At 59.6% G+C, this 13,346-nt stretch overlaps 1 protein-coding gene across 1 annotated transcript in view; it reads left to right on the plus strand.

Moving 5' to 3' along the window:
- Positions 1 to 13,346, plus strand: part of LOC137356484 (ER lumen protein-retaining receptor 1) — a 30,611-nt gene that overhangs the window by 3,072 nt on the left and 14,193 nt on the right. Inside the window, exon 2 of the mRNA XM_068022369.1 lies at positions 8,945 to 9,045. Within this exon, the coding sequence (XP_067878470.1) occupies positions 8,945 to 9,045 (101 nt within the window). The remainder of the gene's footprint in view (positions 1 to 8,944; positions 9,046 to 13,346) is intronic.

Here is a 13,346-nt window from a genome sequence, read left to right on the forward strand (position 1 = left end):
TGGGCAAGTTGTGAGGAGGGGTCAAGGTGGGCAAGTTGTGAGGAGGGGTCAAGATGGCAAGGTTGCGAGAGGGGTCAAGTTGGGCAAGTTGTGAGGGGGTCAAGGTGGGCAGGTTGTGAGGAGGGGTCAAGGTGGGCAAGTTGTGAGGAGGGGTCAAGGTGGGCAAGTTGTGAGGAGGGGGTCAAGGTGGGCAAGTTGTGAGGAGGGGTCAAGTTGGGCAAGTTGTGAGGGGGGTCAAGGTGGGCAAGTTGTGAGGAGGGGTCAAGGGTGGGCAAGTTGCTGAGGATGGGGTCAAGATGGGCAAGTTGCGAGGAGGGGTCAAGTTGGGCAAGTTGTGAGGAGGGTCAAGGTGGGCAAGTTGTGAGGGGGTCAAGGTGGCAAGTTGTGAGGAGGGGTCAAGGTGGGCAAGTTGTGAGGAGGGGGTCAAGGTGGGCAAGTTGTGAGGAGGGGTCAAGGTGGGCAAGGTTGTGAGGAGGTCAAGGTGGGCAAGTTGTGAGGAGGGGTCAAGGTGGGCAAGTTGTGAGGAGGGGTCAAGGTGGGCAAGTTGTGAGGAGGGGTCAAGGTGGGCAAGTTGTGAGGAGGGGTCAAGTGGGCAAGTTGTGAGGAGGTCAAGGTGGGCAGTTGTGAGGAGGGTCAAGGTGGGCAAGTTGTGAGGAGGGGTCAAGGTGGGCAAGTTGTGAGGAGGGGTCAAGGTGGGCAAGTTGTGAGGAGGGGTCAAGGTGGGCAAGTTGTGAGGAGGGGTCAAGGTGGGCAAGTTGTGAGGAGGGGTCAAGGTGGGCAAGTTGTGAGGAGGGGTCAAGGTGGGCAGTTGTGAGGAGGGGTCAAGGTGGGCAAGTTGTGAGGAGGGGTCAAGGTGGGCAAGTTGTGAGGAGGGGTCAAGGTGGGCAGGTTGTGAGGAGGGGTCAAGGTGGGCAAGTTGTGAGGAGGGGTCAAGGTGGGCAGGTTGTGAGGAGGGGTCAAGGTGGGCAGGTTGTGAGGAGGGGTCAAGGTGGGCAAGTTGTGAGGAGGGGTCAAGGTGGGCAAGTTGTGAGGAGGGGTCAAGGTGGGCAGGTTGTGAGGAGGGGTCAAGGTGGGCAGGTTGTGAGGAGGGGTCAAGGTGGGCAGGTTGTGAGGGGGGTCAAGGTGGGCATGTTTTGAGGAGGGTCAAGGTGGGCAAGTTGTGAGGAGGGGTCAAGGTGGGCAGGTTGTGAGGAGGGGTCAAGGTGGGCAAGTTGTGAGGAGGGGTCAAGGTGGGCAAGTTGTGAGGAGGGGTCAAGGTGGGCAGTTGTGAGGAGGGGTCAAGGTGGGCAGGTTGTGAGGAGGGGTCAAGGTGGGCAAGTTGTGAGGAGGGGTCAAGGTGGGCAGGTTGTGAGGGGTCAAGGTGGGCATGTTTGAGGAGGGTCAAGGTGGGCAAGTTGTGAGGAGGGGTCAAGGATGGGCAAGTTGTGAGGAGGGGTCAGTTGGGCAAGTTGTGAGGGGGTCAAGGTGGGCAAGTTGTGAGGAGGGGTCAAGGTGGGCAAGTTGTGAGGAGGGGTCAAGATGGGCAAGTTGCGAGGAGGGGTCAAGTTGGGCAAGTTGTGAGGGGGTCAAGGTGGGCAAGTTGTGAGGAGGGGTCAAGGTGGCAAGTTGTGAGGAGGGGTCAAGGTGGGCAGGTTGTGAGGAGGGGGTCAAGGTGGGCAGTTGTGAGGAGGGTCAAGGTGGGCAAGTTGTGAGGAGGGGTCAAGGTGGGCAAGTTGTGAGGAGGGGTCAAGGTGGGCAAGTTGTGAGGGAGGGGTCAAGGTGGGCAAGTTGTGAGGAGGGTCAAGGTGGGCAAGTTGTGAGGAGGGGTCAAGGTGGGCAGGTTGTGAGGAGGGTCAAGGTGGGCAAGTTGTGAGGAGGGGTCAAGGTGGGCAAGTTGTGAGGGAGTCAAGGTGGGCAGTTGTGAGGAGGGGTCAAGGTGGGCAAGTTGTGAGGGAGTCAAGGTGGGCAAGTTGTGAGGGAGTCAAGGTGGGCAAGTTGTGAGGAGGGGTCAAGGTGGGCAAGTTGTGAGGAGGGGTCAAGGTGGGCAAGTTGTGAGGAGGTCAAGGTGGGCAAGTTGTGAGGAGGGGTCAAGGTGGGCAAGTTGTGAGGAGGGGTCAAGGTGGGCAAGTTGTGAGGAGGGGTCAAGGTGGGCAAGTTGTGAGGAGGGGTCAAGGTGGGCAGGTTGTGAGGAGGGGTCAAGGTGGGCAAGTTGTGAGGAGGGGTCAAGGTGGGCAAGTTGTGAGGAGGGGTCAAGGTGGGCAGGTTGTGAGGAGGGGTCAAGGTGGGCAGGTTGTGAGGAGGGGTCAAGGTGGGCAAGTTGTGAGGAGGGGTCAAGGTGGGCAAGTTGTGAGGAGGGGTCAAGGTGGGCAGGTTGTGAGGAGGGGTCAAGGTGGGCAGGTTGTGAGGAGGGGTCAAGGTGGGCAGGTTGTGAGGAGGGGTCAAGGTGGGCAAGTTGTGAGGAGGGGTCAAGGTGGGCAGGTTGTGAGGAGGGGTCAAGGTGGGCAGGTTGTGAGGAGGGGTCAAGGTGGGCAGGTTGTGAGGAGGGGTCAAGGTGGGCAGGTTTTGAGGAGGGGTCAAGGTGGGCAAGTTGTGAGGAGGGGTCAAGGTGGGCAAGTTGTGAGGAGGGGTCAAGGTGGGTAAGTTGTGAAGGGGGTCAAGGTGGGCAAGTTGTGAGGGGGTCAAGGTGGGCAGGGTGTGAGGAGGGGTCAAGGTGGGCAGGTTGTGAGGAGGGGTCAAGGTGGGCAGGTTGTGAGGAGGGGTCAAGGTGGGCAAGTTGTGAGGAGGGGTCAAGGTGCGCAAGTTGTGAGGGAGTCAAGGTGGGCAGGTTGTGAGGAGGGGTCAAGGTGGGCAAGTTGTGAGGGAGTCAAGGTGGGCAAGTTGTGAGGGAGTCAAGGTGGGCAGGTTGTGAGGGAGTCAAGGTGGGTATGTTGTGAGGCGATCAAGGTGGGCAAGTTGTGAGGGGGTCAAGGTGGGCACGTTGTGAGGCGGTCAAGGTGGGCAAGTTGTGAGTGGGGGGTCAAGGTGGGCAAGTTGTGAAGGGGTCAAGGTGGGCAAGTTGGGGGTAATGCCTGTTTTGTGGCCCCTTGTCTGGGGTTTGTGTATTTTGCACCCGCTGCTTTATTTAAAGACGGGGGAAATGGGAGGGAAAACTCAGCCGCAAAGCCTGTTGCCCAGGCCTCCCCCTCCCTCGAGCCTGTTACACAGGAACAGGAGGATCCCATTCAGCCTCCCTCTCCCTCGAGCCTGTTACACAGGAACAGGAGGATCCCATTCAGCCTGCACCGCCTCGAGCCTGTTACACAGGAACAGGAGGATCCCATTCAGCCTCCCCCCCTCGAGCCTATTACACAGGAACAGGAGGATCCCATTCAGCCCCCACCCCCTCGAGCCTGTTGCACAGGAACAGGAGGATCCCCATTCAGCCTGCACCCCTCGAGCCTATTACACAGGAACAGGAGGATCCCATTCAGCCTCCACCCCCTCGAGTTGTTACACAGGAACAGGAGGATCCCATTCAGCCTCCCCCCTCGAGCCTATTACACAGGAACAGGAGGATCCCATTCAGCCCCCACCCCCTCGAGCCTGTTACACAGGAACAGGAGGATCCCATTCAGCCCCCCTCCCTCGAGCCTGCTACACAGGAACAGGAGGATCCCATTCAGCCCCCACCCCCCTCGAGCCTGTTACACAGGAACAGGAGGATCCCATTCAGCCTGCACCCCCTCGAGCCTGTTACACAGGAACAGGAGGATCCCATTCAGCCCCCACCCCCTCGAGCCTGTTACACAGGAACAGGAGGATCCCATTCAGCCTGCACCCCCTCGAGCCTGTTACACAGGAACAGGAGGATCCCATTCAGCCCCCACCCCCTCGAGCCTGTTACACAGGAACAGGAGGATCCCATTCAGCCTCCCCCCCTCGAGTCTATTACACAGGAACAGGAGGATCCCATTCAGCCTCCCCTCCTCGAGCCTATTACACAGGAACAGGAGGATCCCATTCAGCCCCCACCCCCTCGAGTCTGTTTACACAGGAACAGGAGGATCCCATTCAGCCTGCACCCCCTCGAGCCTGTTACACAGGAACAGGAGGATCCCATTCAGCCTCCCCCCCTCGAGCCTGTTACACAGGAACAGGAGGATCCCATTCAGCCTCCCCCCTCGAGTCTATTACACAGGAACAGGAGGATCCCATTCAGCCCCCACCCCCTCGAGCCTGTCACACAGGAACAGGAGGATCCCATTCAGCCCCCCTCCCTCGAGCCTGTTACACAGGAACAGGAGGATCCCATTCAGCCTCCCCCCTCGAGCCTGTTACACAGGAACAGGAGGATCCCATTCAGCCTCCCCCCCTCGAGCCTATTACACAGGAACAGGAGGATCCCATTCAGCCTCCACCCTCGAGCCTGTTACACAGGAACAGGAGGATCCCATTCAGCCTCCCCCCCTCGAGCCTATTACACAGGAACAGGAGGATCCCATTCAGCCTCCACCCTCGAGCCTGTTACACAGGAACAGGAGGATCCCATTCAGCCTCCACCCTCGAGCCTGTGACACAGGAACAGGAGGATCCCATTCAGCCCCCACCCCCTCGAGCCTATTACACAGGAACAGGAGGATCCCATTCAGCCTCCACCCTCGAGCCTGTTACACAGGAACAGGAGGATCCCATTCAGCCTCCCCCCCTCGAGCCTATTACACAGGAACAGGAGGATCCCATTCAGCCTCCCCCCCTCGAGCCTGTTACACAGGAACAGGAGGATCCCATTCAGCCTCCCCTCCCTCGAGTCTGTTACACAGGAACAGGAGGATCCCATTCAGCCCCCACCCCCTCGAGTCTATTACACAGGAACAGGAGGATCCCATTCAGCCTCCCCCCTCGAGCCTGTTACACAGGAACAGGAGGATCCCATTCAGCCTCCCCTCCTCGAGTCTATTACACAGGAACAGGAGGATCCCATTCAGCCTCCCCTCCTCGAGCCTATTACACAGGAACAGGAGGATCCCATTCAGCCTCCCCCCTCGAGCCTGTTACACAGGAACAGGAGGATCCCATTCAGCCTCCCCTCCTCGAGCCTATTACACAGGAACAGGAGGATCCCATTCAGTCCCCACCCCCTCGAGCCTGTTACACAGGAACAGGAGGATCCCATTCAGCCTGCACCCCTCGAGCCTGTTACACAGGAACAGGAGGATCCCATTCAGCCTCCTCCCTCGAGTCTGTTACACAGGAACAGGAGGATCCCATTCAGCCTCTCCTCCCTCGAGTCTGTTACACAGGAACAGGAGGATCCCATTCAGCCTCCCCCCCTCGAGCCTATTACACAGGAACAGGAGGATCCCATTCAGCCTCTCCTCCCTCGAGTCTGTTACACAGGAACAGGAGGATCCCATTCAGCCTCTCCTCCCTCGAGTCTGTTACACAGGAACAGGAGGATCCCATTCAGCCTCCCCCCTCGAGCCTGTTACACAGGAACAGGAGGATCCCATTCAGCCTCCCCCCTCGAGCCTGTTACACAGGAACAGGAGGATCCCATTCAGCCTCCCCCTCCCTCGAGCCTGTTACACAGGAACAGGAGGATCCCATTCAGCCTCCCCCCCTCGAGCCTATTACACAGGAACAGGAGGATCCCATTCAGCCTCTCCTCCCTCGAGTCTGTTACACAGGAACAGGAGGATCCCATTCAGCCTCTCCTCCCTCGAGTCTGTTACACAGGAACAGGAGGATCCCATTCAGCCTCCCCCCCTCGAGTCTATTACACAGGAACAGGAGGATCCCATTCAGCCCCACCCCCTCGAGCCTGTTACACAGGAACAGGAGGATCCCATTCAGCCTCCCCTCCTCGAGCCTATTACACAGGAACAGGAGGATCCCATTCAGCCTCCACCCTCGAGCCTGTTACAGAGGAACAGGAGGATCCCATTCAGCCCCCACCCCCTCGAGCCTGTTACACAGGAACAGGAGGATCCCATTCAGCCTCCCCCCTCGAGCCTGTTACACAGGAACAGGAGGATCCCATTCAGCCTCCCCCCCTCGAGCCTATTACACAGGAACAGGAGGATCCCATTCAGCCTCCCCCCTCGAGCCTGTTACACAGGAACAGGAGGATCCCATTCAGCCCCCACCCCCTCGAGCCTGTTGCACAGGAACAGGAGGATCCCATTCAGCCCCCACCCCCTCGAGCCTGTTACACAGGAACAGGAGGATCCCATTCAGCCCCCACCCCCTCGAGCCTGTTACACAGGAACAGGAGGATCCCATTCAGCCTGCACCCCCTCGAGCCTGTTACACAGGAACAGGAGGATCCCATTCAGCCTCCCCCCCCTCGAGCCTATTACACAGGAACAGGAGGATCCCATTCAGCCTGCACCCCCTCGAGCCTGTTACACAGGAACAGGAGGATCCCATTCAGCCTCCCCCCCCTCGAGCCTATTACACAGGAACAGGAGGATCCCATTCAGCCCCCACCCCCTCGAGCCTGTTACACAGGAACAGGAGGATTCCATTCAGCCTCCACCCCCTCGAGCCTATTACACAGGAACAGGAGGATCCCATTCAGCCTCCACCCCCTCGAGCCAGTTACACAGGAACAGGAGGATCCCATTCAGCCTCCCCCCCTCGAGCCTGTTACACAGGAACAGGAGGATCCCATTCAGCCTCCCCCCCTCGAGCCTGTTACACAGGAACAGGAGGATCCCATTCAGCCTCCACCCCCTCGAGCCTGTTACACAGGAACAGGAGGATTCCATTCAGCCTCCACCCCCTCGAGCCTATTACACAGGAACAGGAGGATCCCATTCAGCCTCCACCCCCTCGAGCCTGTTACACAGGAACAGGAGGATCCCATTCAGCCCCCACCCCCTCGAGCCTGTTGCACAGGAACAGGAGGATCCCATTCAGCCCCCACCCCCTCGAGTCTGTTACACAGGAACAGGAGGATCCCATTCACCCCCATCCCTCGAGCCTGTTACACAGGAACAGGAGGATCCCATTCAGCCTCCCCCCCCCTCGAGTCTATTACACAGGAACAGGAGGATCCCATTCAGCCTCCCCTCCTCGAGCCTGTTACACAGGAACAGGAGGATCCCATTCAGCCCCCACCCCCTCGAGCCTGTTACACAGGAACAGGAGGATCCCATTCAGCCCCCACCCCCTCGAGCCTGTTGCACAGGAACAGGAGGATCCCATTCAGCCTGCACCCCCTCGAGCCTGTTACACAGGAACAGGAGGATCCCATTCAGCCTCCCCCCTCGAGCCTGTTACACAGGAACAGGAGGATCCCATTCAGCCTCCCCCCCTCGAGTCTATTACACAGGAACAGGAGGATCCCATTCAGCCCCCACCCCCTCGAGCCTGTTACACAGGAACAGGAGGATCCCATTCAGCCCCCACCCCCTCGAGCCTGTTACACAGGAACAGGAGGATCCCATTCAGCCTCCCCTCCTCGAGCCTATTACACAGGAACAGGAGGATCCCATTCAGCCTCCACCCTCGAGCCTGTTCCACAGGAACAGGAGGATCCCATTCAGCCTCCACCCTCGAGCCTGTTACAGAGGAACAGGAGGATCCCATTCAGCCCCCACCCCCTCGAGCCTGTTACACAGGAACAGGAGGATCCCATTCAGCCTCCCCCCTCGAGCCTGTTACAGAGGAACAGGAGGATCCCATTCAGCCCCCACCCCCTCGAGCCTGTTACACAGGAACAGGAGGATCCCATTCAGCCCCCACCCCCTCGAGCCTGTTACACAGGAACAGGAGGATCCCATTCAGCCTCCCCCCCTCGAGCCTGTTACACAGGAACAGGAGGATCCCATTCAGCCCCCACCCCCTCGAGCCTGTTACACAGGAACAGGAGGATCCCATTCAGCCTCCCCCCCTCGAGCCTGTTACACAGGAACAGGAGGATCCCATTCAGCCTCCCCCCCCCTCGAGTCTATTACACAGGAACAGGAGGATCCCATTCAGCCTCCCCTCCTCGAGCCTGTTGCACAGGAACAGGAGGATCCCATTCAGCCCCCACCCCCTCGAGCCTGTTACACAGGAACAGGAGGATCCCATTCAGCCCCCACCCCCTCGAGCCTGTTACACAGGAACAGGAGGATCCCATTCAGCCCCCACCCCCTCGAGCCTGTTACACAGGAACAGGAGGATCCCATTCAGCCTCCCCCCCTCGAGCCTGTTACACAGGAACAGGAGGATTCCATTCAGCCTCCACCCCCTCGAGCCTATTACACAGGAACAGGAGGATCCCATTCAGCCTCCACCCCCTCGAGCCAGTTACACAGGAACAGGAGGATCCCATTCAGCCCCCTCCTCGATCCTGCCCTGCCATTCAAGGTGATCATGGCCGATCTGTAATCTGACTCCCTCAGCCCACCCGCGTTTGCCCCCATATCCCCCAGAACCTCGGTCAACAACAGTCCATCGATGCCCGATTTACAATTAACGATTGAATTCGAATCCTTCCCCCCCGCCCTCGGTGCGTAGACAGATTTCCCGACTTCACTCCCGCAAGGTCTGGCTCGAAGTTCCAGTCTCCGTCCCCCCGTCCCAGACTGCCCAACCAGCGGAAATACTTTCCCCTTAATATCTTGGATGCTTCGACCAGTTCGCCCCCTTCCGCCTTCTGAATGCCAGGCAAGGCAACCCTGGCTTGTGTCGCCTCTCCTCGTAATTTAACCCTCCGAGTCCTGGTGTCGTTCTGGCGAATCTCGGCTGCCCTGCCTCCGAGGCCGGTAGGTCCTCCCTCGGGTGCGGTGCCCAGAACTGCTGCGGTCTGACCAGGTCTTTGCCGATTGGCAGAGCCCGCGTGTCCGATGAGTGAAGAGCAGTGCTTGCCCGTCCTGACACCGGGGGGGGGAGGGTGGGATAGCTGCGATAGGGGACGTTTTCCCCTTTGAGCGTGTTCTCTCTGTCATTGTGGCCCCCTTGACCCCCTCTCTCTCTCTCTCTCTCTCTCTGTCAGGTATCTCTGGGAAGAGCCAGCTGCTGTTTGCCATCGTTTTCACCACGCGCTATCTTGACCTCTTCACCAACTTCATCTCGTTGTATAACACGTGCATGAAGGTAACGGGGGCCCCTTTCCCGCCTCCTCACCTTTGTTACCGCCCGGTTTGAACCTCCCGTCAGAGAGTGGAGGCCGTTTTCCATCCGATTTCCCCCCCACCCTTCCACCCGCGGCTGAACGGGACCCCGACTCGAAAGCCGCTTCAGCATTCCCTGGAGTTTAGCCGAATGGGACGTGACCTCATTGAAACGTATAAACATCTCAGAGGGGGTTAGACGGGGTTTTCCCCGTTTCCCACTCCCCCTGCCCGCTGGCTGGAGAGTCTAGAAGTGGCGGGACGGGGCGTCACAGTCCCAGGATAAGGAGTCGGCCCATTTGGGACCGAGACGGGGAGAAAGCTCTTAGATCCGGGGGGGGGGGCGGGGGGGTGGTTTGTGAATCCCTGGAATTCCCTCTCCCCGAGAGAGTTGCGGATGCTCAGTCGTCGAGCATATTCGAGACGGAGGTGGAGGGATGTTTGGGCGCTGAGGGAATCGAGGGGTATGGCGGGGGCTCGTCCGGGATTCAGGAGTTGAGGTAGAACATCGGCCGGGATCGGGTTGAATTGGGGCGGGGGGGGGGGGGGGGGTGAGGGGGTTCGAGGGGCCGAATGGCCTCCTCCTGCTCTTATGTTCTTATGAAGCCCCGTTTTTTTTTTCTTTGCAGAGGGAGCTTTACTGTGTATCTAACCCCATTTTTTTTTTTCTTTTGTAGAGGGAGCTTTACTCTGCATCTAACGCCCGTTTTTTTAAAAATATTTTTTTATGTCGAGGGGGCCTTTATACCCCAGGCCCCCTTTATATATATTTTTTATATGTCGAGGGGGCCTTTATTCCTCAGGCCCCCTTTATATACACACTTATATTTTTAAAATAACTTTATTAAAACCAGATAAATAAACAAAAACTCAAATTAAAATGCCATTCTCGGCGTCGACGATGCACTCCAGTCCCTGCGGTGCCCACCGGTCGCGGAAGGCCTCAAGCGTACCGGCGGACACCGCATGCTCCCTATCCAGGGACACCCGGGCGCGAACGTAACCGCGGAAGAGGGGCAGGCAATCGGGGAGGACGGACCCCCCGACGGCCCGCAACCTGGACCTGTGAATTGCCACCTTGGCCAGGCCCAGGAGCAGACCGACGAGGAGATCCTCCTCCCGGCCCAAGCCCCTCCGCACCGGAATGGCACAGAGGGCATTTCCGAGAGGCGGCTCGGGTTGTGCAGGACCGGCTCCCGAGGAGGGTTTCGGGGCCTGGGTCCGATGAGCAGTTCCGGCCGAGCGGGTGTCAGCTCGGCCGGGATCGCTCCGCACTCCCGAGCCCCCTCGCCACCCGCAGTGAGGGGCGTCCCGGGGGTTTCGGCTACTGATCCGCCCGCCGGACCGTCCCCGGAGTCGGCCGCACGGACAGCCGAGGCGCTGTCCTCCGCCGGCGGGGGAGCGCCCTGACTGGAGGCGACCATGTTCCAGACTCGGAATAGATCCCGGTAAAAGACAGGCAACTCCCTCAGAGAGGCGCGGCTAACGGACTCCACCGGGAGCTGCGTGTCGTCTTGAAGGCAGTGACACTGGCGGAAAAAATACGTCGCCAGCGCACACCATCTGGGAGGACGCTCAACGTACAAGTATCTCTGCAGGGTCCGAAGGCGGAGAGTCGCAGCCTGGGTGCGGACGCACACCAGCGACTGACCGCCCTCCTCAATCGGGAGACTCAGGACCGCGGCAGAGACCCAGTGTTTCCTCTTGCCCCAGAAGAAATCGACGAGTTTCTTCTGGATCTTGGTGGCAAATACAGGGGGCGGGGCCAAAGTGACCAACCGGTACCACAACATGGAGGCCACCAGTTGGTTTATGACCAACGCTCGGCCCCTGTAGGAAAGCACTCGGAGCAGTCCTGTCCAGCGCCCCAGCCGAGCGGTGACTTTCGCCTCCAACTCCTGCCAGTTTACCAGCCAGGCTTCCTCAGCGGGGCTAAGGTGGACTCCCAGATAGAGGAGGTGCGTGGTGCTCCACGCAAAAGGTGTCATCTCCTCCGGCAGGGAGTCCACCCGCCACTGACCAACCAGGAGTCCGGAACATTTCTCCCAATTGATCCTCGTGGAGGACGCGGCAGAAAAGATCTGCTGGCAGTCGCGCATCCTCCGCAAGTCAACGGGATCTGTGATTGCGAGGAGCACGTCGTCGGCGTAAACCGAGAGGACGACCCGCATGGCTGGCTCGCGCAGAGCCAATCCCGTCAACCTCCTGCGAAGCAGGCACAGGAAGGGCTCCACGCAGATGGTATACAATTGGCCGGACATGGGGCACCCCTGACGCACTCCTCTCCCAAATCGAAGGGGCGCCGTCATGGACCCGTTAACTTTGACTAGACACTCTGCGGCGGCGTATAAAAGTCAGACCCGGGCCACAAAATGCGGCCCGAGTCCGAAAGCGCGCAGAGTCCCGAAAAGGTAATCGTGATCCACCCTGTCGAACGCCTTCTCCTGATCGAGGGAGAGAAAGGCGACCGACTGACCAGTCCTCTGGGAAAGATGGATCAGGTCCCGGACCAGGTGGATGTTGTCCTGGATGGACCGGCCCGGGACCGTGTAGGACTGGTCAGAGTGGATCATGTGGGCCAGCACGGAGCCCAGGCGGGTAGACATAGCCCGGGCAAAGATCTTATAATCCGTGCTGAGGAGGGAGACCGGACGCCAGTTTTTAAGCAGGCGGAGATCGCCCCTCTTCGGCAGCAGGACGATGACCACCCTGCGCCACGAGAGGGGCATCTCCCCGGTCGCCAGGCTTTCCCCCAGGACCCGCGCGTAATCGTCCCCCAGGACGTCCCAGAACGCCCTGAGGAACTCCACGGTCAACCCATCCAGCCCTGGGGATTTGCCCCTCGAGAGCTGGTGGAGGGCACCAGTCAGCTCCGCCAACGTGAGCGGAGCCTCCAATCCTTCGGAGCCCTCCGGGCTGACCTGCGGCAGGTCCTCCCACAAAACTCTGCGCACATCCTCGCTAGACGGATCCGGAGAGAACAACGCACTGTAATAAGTACGGACCAGGAGGCCCATTCCCTCCGGATCCGTGATGGAGGATCCGTCGTTGGCCAGCAGCTCGATGAGCTGCTTACGGACCCCCCGCCATTTTTCCAGCGAGTAGAAGAAGGGTGAGGCGCAGTCCAAATCTTCCAGGATCTGGTTCCGCGACCTCACGTACGCGCCTCGGGACCCTATGAGCTGCAGGTCCCTCAGCGCGCCCTTCTTTTTGTACGCCTGCCACAGAGCCGGGTCCACGACGGCATGACCGAGGCGGGACTCCAAGTCGAGCACCTCCCTCTCAAGGCACCCGATCTCGGCTTCCCGCCTCTTGGTCGACCCCTTCGCGTACTCCTGACAGAAGACGCGGATGTGAGTCTTGCCCACATCCCACCATAGCCTCAAGGAGGGGAAGCCCCCCTGCTTCCTTCTCCAGTCGGCCCAGAATCGACAGAACGAGTCCCGAAATCGCACGTCCTCCAGCAGCCGGTTGTTAAAGTGCCAGTACGCGGACCCCGCCCGCGTGCGGAGCGGAGTGAACTCCGCCCACAACCAGCGGTGGTCCGAGCACGGCACCAGCCGCATGGAGGCCGCCGAGACGCGGGAGGCGTACGCCTGCGAAATGTAGAGGCGGTCGATTCGCGACCCTCCTCCTCCAGACCTCCACGTGAAGGCGCTGGAATCGGGATGGAGATTCCGCCAGACGTCCACCAAGTTCAGGGAGCTGATCAGTCCCCTCAACTTCTCCACCGACGCTTGGCCGCGCTGGGGTCCGGAGCGATCCCCCACCTCGAGGGTGCAGTTAAAATCCCCCACAAGGATGATGCACTCGCCGCTATCGATGGAGCTCAAGAGAGCGGACACTTCTTCAAAGAAGCGCACTTGCAACGCGCCGGGCCTGGGCGCGTACACGTTCACAAAGTGGAGCGGCACGCTACCCAGGCGAACGGCGAGGTGGAGCAAGCGTCCCGGCACTAGCTCCTTGACCCCCAAGATCTCCGGCTGAAAAGTCGGGGCCAACAAGATAGCCACCCCACTAGAAATAGGGGTGAGGTGACTCATGTAGACCCCACCCTGCCACTCCAGGAGCCAGGTGGCTTCGTCTCCCGGAACGGTGTGGGTTTCCTGCAGAAAGCTCACCGCGTATCTCCCTTCCCTAAGGACTGAGAGATTGTGAAATCTGCGGTGAGCCCCTCTGCTGCCGTTGATGTTGAGGCTGGCTATGGTTATCTTCATGTCAAAGGTACTTAAAACCCGTCACCAACAGCTCACTGTGAGGAGGGAGTGGAAGTGCACCTGGCCC

Source organism: Heterodontus francisci, chromosome 45 (assembly GCF_036365525.1).
Source record: "Heterodontus francisci isolate sHetFra1 chromosome 45, sHetFra1.hap1, whole genome shotgun sequence".
Classification (NCBI taxonomy): domain Eukaryota; kingdom Metazoa; phylum Chordata; class Chondrichthyes; order Heterodontiformes; family Heterodontidae; genus Heterodontus; species Heterodontus francisci.